Below are 8,564 nucleotides of genomic sequence, written 5' to 3' on the forward strand. Positions count from 1 at the left end.
ACCACCCCCCCCCCCCCCCCCCCGCCCCGCAGGATTCTTTCTTCGTCTTCGCTTTTAAACCCAATCGTTAATCGTTCGGAGCGCGCGGGCGGGGAGAGGCAAGGAGGGTGAGCTCGGGGTTCGCCGCCGCCGCGCGCGCTCAGGAAGCAGCGTGGCTGTGACCCCCCTCCCGGGCCTCCTCCCCCCCTCCTTCCTGCCCCCGCTCCCCCTCCTTCCTCCCCCTCCTCCCCGCTCCGCCGCCCGCGCCCGGCGCCTCTACTCCCTCCCCACGTCACTCGCCAGCGCGCCATGCAAATCACCGCCGCCGCCGGCTCCCATTGGCCGCGGCGCGCTCATTTAATGGCAGCCCGGGCCGGGCGTATGGCTGCTGGGCCCCGCGCGCCGCCGGCCCCGCGTGCGCCTCCGCTCCTAGCGCACGGCCCCGGGCAGGCAGCGGGCAGCCCATCCCGGGCTCGGCCGCCCTGCTTTCTGGCCCTCTCTGCGCGCCTGCCCTCCCTCCGCTGCCCCCGGCCCCCCTCCCCGGCGGCACCGTGAGCGCCCCCCCGCCCCCGCCCCCCGCTCCCCCCTCGGCGCCTCGCTCCCCACGGGCACCTGGGACCGGCACATGCCTAGCGCACGCGGCGCGCCGCGCTGCTAGAAGTTGCAGCCCCGGAGTTGGAGGACCGAGCGCAGGAGGAAGGAGGCTCCGGCGGCGGGCGGGCGAGGAGGCGGCGGCGGCGGCGGCGGCGAGCCCCGGGCCGGGCCCCGCGCACCGCTCGCGTCCCAGAAAGTGGAGCTGCAACTTGGCCGCGACTGAACCTGTTTGCACCGCTCCGCCGAGGGCGACTCGGCTGCGGCGGCGACGGCGATCCCGGCCCTCGGCCTCTTTGGCAAGTGGTTTGTGCTGCAGAGAAACTTTCCACCTGTGAGCCGGACCGGCGCTAAGTGCGTTTGTTTTTGCCTCTTTTTTGTTGCTGTCGCCTCCACCTCTCCCCATTCTTCTCTCTGCCAGGACCTCTCCCCGCGACCCACGGCTCGTTCCGTCTGAGCCCCTCTCCGTCCCCCCCGCCCCCTGGCCGTCTATGCTCCAGGCCCCCTCCTCGCGGTGCCGGTGAACCCGCGAGCCGCCCCGATGTACAGCATGATGATGGAGACCGACCTGCACTCGCCCGGCGGTGCCCAGGCCCCCACGAACCTGTCGGGCCCGGCCGGGGCGGGCGGGGGCGGCGGCGGCGGCGGCGGCGGCGCGGGAGCCAAGGCCAACCAGGACCGGGTGAAGCGGCCCATGAACGCCTTCATGGTGTGGTCCCGCGGACAGCGGCGCAAGATGGCCCAGGAGAACCCCAAGATGCACAACTCGGAGATCAGCAAGCGCCTGGGCGCCGAGTGGAAGGTCATGTCCGAAGCCGAGAAGCGGCCTTTCATCGACGAGGCCAAGCGGCTGCGCGCGCTGCACATGAAGGAGCATCCGGACTACAAGTACCGGCCGCGCCGCAAGACCAAGACGCTGCTCAAGAAGGACAAGTACTCGCTGGCCGGCGGGCTGCTGGCGGCAGGCGCGGGCGGAGGCGGCACGGCCGTGGCCATGGGCGTGGGCGTGGGTGTGGGCGCGGCGGCCGTGGGCCAGCGCCTCGAGAGCCCGGGCGGCGCGGCGGCTGGCGGCTACGCGCACGTCAACGGCTGGGCCAACGGCGCCTACCCCGGCTCGGTGGCGGCGGCGGCGGCCGCCGCGGCCATGATGCAGGAGGCGCAGCTGGCCTACGGGCAACATCCGGGCGCGGGCGGCGCGCACCCGCACGCGCACCCGGCGCACCCGCACCCGCACCACCCGCACGCGCACCCGCACAACCCGCAGCCCATGCACCGCTACGACATGGGCGCGCTGCAGTACAGCCCCATCTCCAACTCGCAGGGCTACATGAGCGCCTCGCCCTCGGGCTACGGCGGCCTCCCCTACGGCGCCGCCGCCGCCGCCGCCGCCGCCGCGGGCGGCGCGCACCAGAACTCGGCCGTGGCGGCGGCGGCGGCGGCGGCGGCCGCGTCGTCGGGCGCCCTGGGCGCGCTCGGCTCGCTCGTCAAGTCGGAGCCGAGCGGCAGCCCGCCGGCCCCGGCGCACTCGCGGGCGCCGTGCCCCGGGGACCTGCGCGAGATGATCAGCATGTACTTGCCGGCCGGCGAGGGCGGCGACCCGGCGGCGGCGGCCGCCGCGGCCGCGGCGCAGAGCCGGCTGCACTCGCTGCCGCAGCACTACCAGGGCGCGGGCGCGGGCGTCAACGGCACGGTGCCCCTGACACACATCTAGGGACGCGGGGGGCCCTGCGGCCGGCGACGCGCCGCCTGGCTTTTGTACAGACGTTTCCACGTTCTCGTAAACAGGCAAACACTGGCGCCGAGCACCAGGTGACACCCGGCCCCCCTAACCGGGAGCTCCTGGGGACCGCTAGGCGGGACCGTTGTGCGTTTGAGACTGAACTTCGGTGTTTTCTTGAGACTTTTTGTACAGTATTTATCACCCGCGGAGGCAGAAAGCGTTTTCTTTGCTCGAGGGGACACAGAGACTAAACCAAGCGAGAGGCGACGCCAGCTTTTTTCTATCCCGGCCGCGCGCCCGCCCTCCGGCCGCATCGCCTCCTGACGGCGTCGGGTGCCGGCGACGCGGGGAGCTGTTCTCATTTGTTATCGGTGTAGCGAGCCGGAGCCAAGCACACGCTTTTGGTGGTCGTTACCGCCTTGGGGGGTTGGTTGGTTAATTTATACCAAGAGATCCCCACCCGCACCCCTCTCAGACGGCAGCGTTGTTCTGGGTTTTGTAAAACTTTCTGTATCTGAGCATTTCCGGGTTTTTGTTTTGTATTATTTCCTGTAAACGCGTTGTGAAGTTTTTATTGGAGGCGTTGCGGTGTGGGGAGGAGGATTCAGATTATGTACATAGTTTCCCGAAAAGCCTTTCTGCTCAAAACGGTAAAGGAACCTCCACCCTAAAAGTGCATCGAGCTTTGAGTCAATAAATTTGAGAGAGAAAAGTCCGGTTTTTCCCCCTAAACTTGAAACGTGCTAAATTTAGATTCATGTTTTATAAGCTCAAAACACAATCAGTAAATCTGACTAAGGAGAAAGAAAAATTATCAGCATGAACTAAAACGGAGGGAACACCAGGGGAGAGGGTACGGTTTTCATGGAGCTGCATTCAGAGGAACGGAGGGAAGTTAAAATCCGTAGATTATTTTGTAGCGTTTACAGTGTTATTACGGAACGAGAAATAATTGCCCCCCCCCCCAAAAAAAAACTTATAGTTTTGTAGTCCGGCCGTTGGGTGTGTAGTTCTTAGCTGCCGGCCGCCGCCGGCGGGCTTTTCGATCCCTGGTTTCGGGCTTTGCCTCTTGCAGCTGGCCCGGGACCCGAGTGCAGTTTGGGGCGGAGGAGGGAGGAGAGAAGACCCCAGTGGCGGGACCAGGCCAAGGATGGATGACAGAGACCACGGCGGGGGCGCGGGGGCCCCCGACTCCCGGGCAGTTAACAAGATTGCGAGTGAAATTTTCTGAATTTGGCTCAAGGAGAAACGCACTCTCTAAACCAAAATGTACTGCAACCGAGGCCCCTCCGTCTGTCCTCAGCCCCTCCCTCTGGTATATGTCTCCTTGGAAAGGGACAAAATAATTTTGTTGGATTTTCACACACACAGAACCGACCGCCCCACATGCCCCGCCGTGACACTGGGGTGCAAGTTGTTAACCGATGTGAACGCAAAATGCGGTGTTTATTATTCCTAATGAGATCTGAGGTTGTTTGACGCTTTAAATTTTTTAATTATATTTTTTCTAGGTGTTTACTGGTACCTTGCAGTTTTTTTCTGGATTTTAAAGTTTTCTGTAAAACTTTGTCTTCAAGTAGTCTGACAGCATTAAATATTGCATTTAAAAGTTATACTGTAGCAAATACGTTTTGACATTAGTCACAGCATAAAGATGAAATATTTTTGAAAAGAACAAACTTTTAGGCCAGATGGAAATATGTTGATTTCATCAACACCTCATTTTCTTAACTTTTTTTTTTTTTTTTTTTTGTCCTGGAATGAGTATAGACTATACTTCCAAACATGGGCCTATGCTAGCAGGTTGATGAGAACTACATCCAGCCTATGCTGGGGAATAGTTTTAAGTAAAATGCTCACCTGACAATTGACGTGTGTAATTTTTTGGAGTCACTGATAATTTGGCTTCAGCCACTCATTCCTTGAGGTGATTGCAGAAATTTCAAGAACGACGTCAACTGCCTCTTTCTAACAAGATCATAAAGTCTCCCTCTTTTTTCTTTTCCCTCTTTTTTTTTTTTTTTTAGCAATCTGATGTGTTCGGATACATAGGGACTGCTGAGCAGACCAGCATCTTCAGATAGTGAGATAGTCTGGGAATAAATGCCACACGCAGTCCCCTCTGGGAGAGGAAATTCTGTGACGCTCTGTGAGCTCCACATGCAACCTAAGGTGCAGGCCTCATCTACTCCGAAATAGAGTTCGGTGGACTCCGGCTGGCTCTTTTGCAGCATCTCCCTGCGCTCACTAAGGTGGCAGACAGATGTGGGGTTGTGCTCGAATATGTGTGTGGCCAAACCTGTATCTACGCTCGACTATTGGCATAAGAATGTTAGTAATGTGGGCAACGCCTGAAATGTTTCTGACTGTAAGAAGCTTAGCAGGATGCGGGGGACTCTGGGCAGAGCTGTCTGTCGATTTCCTGGAAGGTGGACTTACAGTGTGACATTTCCCCCTGTCTGTCTCATACAGAGTCAGCAGAAATAGTCAGTGCCAGGTGGCCCAAGCCACTTTGTTAAAAACCCAGGAAGATCTTAAAAGAGGAACTCCTGAAATCCAGCAGTTTTGTTTTGTTGACTAGAACGATGTGAAGGAAAGCAAATATAAACTCTTTAATGATTCAATTTTAAAACAACCTGGGATGGGGGAGTAGAAATTAGCTAGGATTCATCCTTCAGGATTGAGATCTTATCATTCCAGCACTGTCTCTTCGATTTAAATTCGCGATGAGAATATCCCACAAGGCTCCCGAGACGCCTCACTCAACTGTGAATTCCGTTCTTGCCAAGGTACCCCTCACCCTATTCACGAACTGAAAATGTTATGTGACCATCATTATACTGTGATGGCCTCATCCACTTCCAGATCCCAGGGCGGTACTTCTATCGCTTATTCCAATTTTGTAGGAAAACCGTGTGGCGAGCGCGGGCAGTCTTTGGAGGCCTTGTGCAAAGTTTGCACAACTTCGTGCCGGGACGACCGCGGGAGTTCAGGAACCGGCCTCGGTGCGCCGCCCGGCTCTCTCCAGGCTGAGGGTAGCACGGTTTGTTTGCTGGGGGAATTTTTTGCTCGTTTCTGTCCTCCGCCCCCCGCCCCTGTTTTATTTTAAACTCACAGGCCCCTTTCGTTGTTGTTAAGACCTTGACCCTACCCTCTCCTCCCCGCCAAAGAAACCCACCGGTAGCTGGAGAAGTGAATTAATTTCCACACGGGTAGCGCGTAGAGCGCGCCTGATGTGCAGATGGCGCGTCGGGCGGCGGTGACTGAGAGGTCTATTAAAATCCTGCATGTGGGAGAAGAACAACACGCGTATTCGCGCGTTTCATTTTCCCGACAAAGAGCGGCCAACGCAGATTTCTGTCTCCGAAAAGTTCCAGCTAATTCGAGAAGCCCCTCCCGGGCTGCGGGCCCCGGGAAGGCGCGCTCCGGGGCGGCCCCGACCCCGCTCGCCCGCGCCCCCTCCCCCGCTTCCGCAGCCCGGCCCGCGGGGCAGAGGCTCCAGAAACGTCGGCGGCAGAACGTAATAATAGGTTTGATTCCTTGGAAACTTCAAGTGAAAAGCAGACTTGGCCTTGACGCAGCCCTTTTCCCAGCATGACTAGTTGGCGGGATTGAAAGGCCCGGACGGGAGGGGAGGGGTTGAGGGGACGCGGGCCCCCCGGAGCGAGGAGCCGAGGGAGGTGGGCCCGGGTCCCCGCCCCCCCAGCCCCGCAGGGTCGGGACGGCGCGCGCGCGGAGGCCGAGCCCTGGAGGAGGGGACCTGCGACCCCTCACCCTCGCCCCCCGCTCCCGGCCCCCGGCCCGCCTCCCCAAGCCCGACGGCGAGGCCCCGCGGGGGGTGCGGAGCTCTTCCTCCCTCCCCTATCTCCCTCCCTCCCTCCCTCCCTCCTCCCCTCCCCTCCCCGCCGCCCCCCTCCTTCCCGGCCCTTCCTCCCCAGCTGCGCGCCCGCCAGGACCCCGCTCCGCCCGCCCGCGGGAGCCCGGCAGCGTCGGCGGCGTGCGGGTCCCGGTCCCCTCCGGGCCGGGCCCGGCTGCCCGCCGTCGCCCTCCTCCTGCCGGGTTCGCGGTTCGGCCCCCGCCTCTCCTCCCGTTCACTCCTGTCTCGGCAGCTCTCCAGCCGTCCCTTCCCGTCCCGTGAGCCTCGCTCTCCCCCTCCCCTCTGCCGCCCCTCCCGCTCCGTCTCCTCCGCTTTCCTGCCCTGCGCTCCCGGCCTTTCCTTTGTCTTTTCTCGCCGCGGCCCGCCTCCCCCCCGCGGCCCGGCCCGGGACGCTCCCCCGGAGTCCGGGTCGGGATCGGCAGGTGCCGGGGGCGGCCCGTCCCCACTCCGCTCCACCGCGTCCCCGCGGGCTCGGCGCGGGAGGGGCGTGGGGTCCCGGGCGTCCACCCCCAGCCCACTCGGGTGCAGCCGGGGCCCGGGGGCCGCGCGGGGTGTCAGCCGCCGGGGGGATTAAGATGACTGATGCGAGGGAAGAGGGCAGCGTGTTTTGTGTCTAAAGAGAGCGGGATTAGTGCAGAGAAAGTCCTGACCCGGGGTCAGCTGCAAGTCAAACCCTTTTACAATCAGCGAGCGGAACAGGCCGTCTCCCGGCTCGGCCGCAACAAGTTGGGGGCGGGGAGACGGGAGGCCCGCGCCGAGGCGACTGCAACCGCAGGGCGGACTGCGGGTCGGGCCGAATCCTTCTCCGTCACCAGAGCGCCCGGCGCTTCCTGGGGCGGCTCCCTCGCACGCGAGCCCGGGCGGAGAAGGCCGGAGAGGCCCGTCCTGCCGAGGCAGTTGTGTGTGCGTGAGAAACCAAACCTGAAAGACCAGGTCCTCGGGCGCCCTGCCTTTCCGATTTCACCCAGGCTCTGCAGGAATCGCTGCCTGACTTGGGCTCCTGCAAACCTCGTGTGTGGGGGGGGGGGGGGCGGGGGGGCAGTACTGGGATGTGGGGGGCTGGGGGGCAGTACTGGGAGGTGGGGGGCGGGGGGGCAGTACTGGGAGGTGGGCGATGGAATACATTCAGGCTGTTTGTCGCCAGACCCCATTCTCCAACAGGGCGGAGGAATGAGGCGCTAATCTGGGTGATAAACCCGCGTAGCTCCTCAGGGAGCGAAATCCCCATGGCTCATCTGGCAAGTCAGGAAAACTGGAGTTTGCGGTGAAGGTTCGGGTCGGGGGTCAGGGGAGAAGGAAGGAGGAGGATAAATTTGTCTTCCTCACCAGTCAAGCTGGGAATTTGCGCTGCAGTAACAGCACGAGGAGCTTTAACAAATACGAAAAGTGGATAAAGCACCCAAACGAGTGGTGTATCCAAAGATAGAAAAAGATCATCTATTTTGATAGTGAAAACAAAACAGAATTGCCATAGTTTCCTCTAAATTGGCTTTTCATCTTTAAATGTGAAAACACCAACACCAGAGAGAGAGGGAGAGAAGGCAGTTTTTAAAACACCACAAACAGATACCTCCAAGTGCGCTGCTGTGTTTGCACAGCCGCCCTGGGTGACACTGGACTCTCCTGGTGGATGGGTTCCGGGTTCAAAGCACGTACTCCTGAACTGCTAAATGTAACCTATGGGGAAATTTTGTCTGCGGCAGAAAGACCGGACATTGTGAGTGAGTCTGAACGCCCCGCAGGTCCCTCGCGAGGACTTCATTGCCCACAGCCACTTCAGAACGACCGCGTGGGGACATTAAAGATGCAGTTTGTGAAGAACAGCAGGGCATCACATGCAAAGCCTCGAAATAGTCAGCCAGTCAAATCAGTGGAAAAAATCAGCTTTTGTTAGATTTTGCAGTTTCAGGAATTAGGCATTCACTGCAGAGCTGCAGTTTTGAGAAATTGCAGTGTCAGGCGTGTTCCCAATGGGGAAATATTGTGAGAGTGTGGAGGAATGTAAGATTGGGTTTGACAATGGGGGGACTGACAAGAGTTATCACCCAGACATTGTTCTCTCTCTGCGCACCCCGGAAACGCTAAGTAGAGGCGGTATCTAGTGGCAGCAATAGTCCTCCACGCTCACAGACGTGGCGATGAGAGTCTTAGCATCGAAAAGACTGGCCTCGGGTTTCACAGGAGGAAAACTGGAACGCGTAGGGCACAGAACCTCACGGGTACAGAACACCTATAAACAGTATAGTAGCAGGGTAAGGTCGGCCTGGAGACATTCCAAGCAGAAGCCAACTTCTCTTTTTCCTTTCTAAGCAACAGAACAGGAGGAAATCCAGGTGAGCATGTTGTAACCTGGGCAAGGAGTTAGAAACCTCGGGCTTTTAATTCATCCATCCTACA

General features: G+C 60.2%; 1 protein-coding gene across 2 annotated transcripts; it reads left to right on the forward strand.

The window, feature by feature from the left end:
- Positions 1 to 1,111: 1,111 nt before the first annotated feature.
- SOX1 (SRY-box transcription factor 1) lies at positions 1,112 to 2,281 on the forward strand. Of its 2 annotated transcripts, XM_065896126.1 has the most exons (2): positions 1,253 to 1,903; positions 1,982 to 2,281. In XM_065896126.1, exons 1-2 carry the CDS (start codon positions 1,265 to 1,267, stop codon positions 2,279 to 2,281), a joined length of 939 nt encoding a protein of 312 aa, XP_065752198.1. In that variant the 5' UTR covers positions 1,253 to 1,264. The 2 variants fall into 2 exon arrangements, with proteins under 2 accessions (XP_065752197.1, XP_065752198.1); XM_065896125.1 differs by having other exon boundaries at positions 1,112 to 2,281.
- Positions 2,282 to 8,564: the final 6,283 nt, after the last annotated feature.

This window comes from Phocoena phocoena, chromosome 18 (genome assembly GCF_963924675.1).
Source record: "Phocoena phocoena chromosome 18, mPhoPho1.1, whole genome shotgun sequence".
Taxonomy (NCBI): domain Eukaryota; kingdom Metazoa; phylum Chordata; class Mammalia; order Artiodactyla; family Phocoenidae; genus Phocoena; species Phocoena phocoena.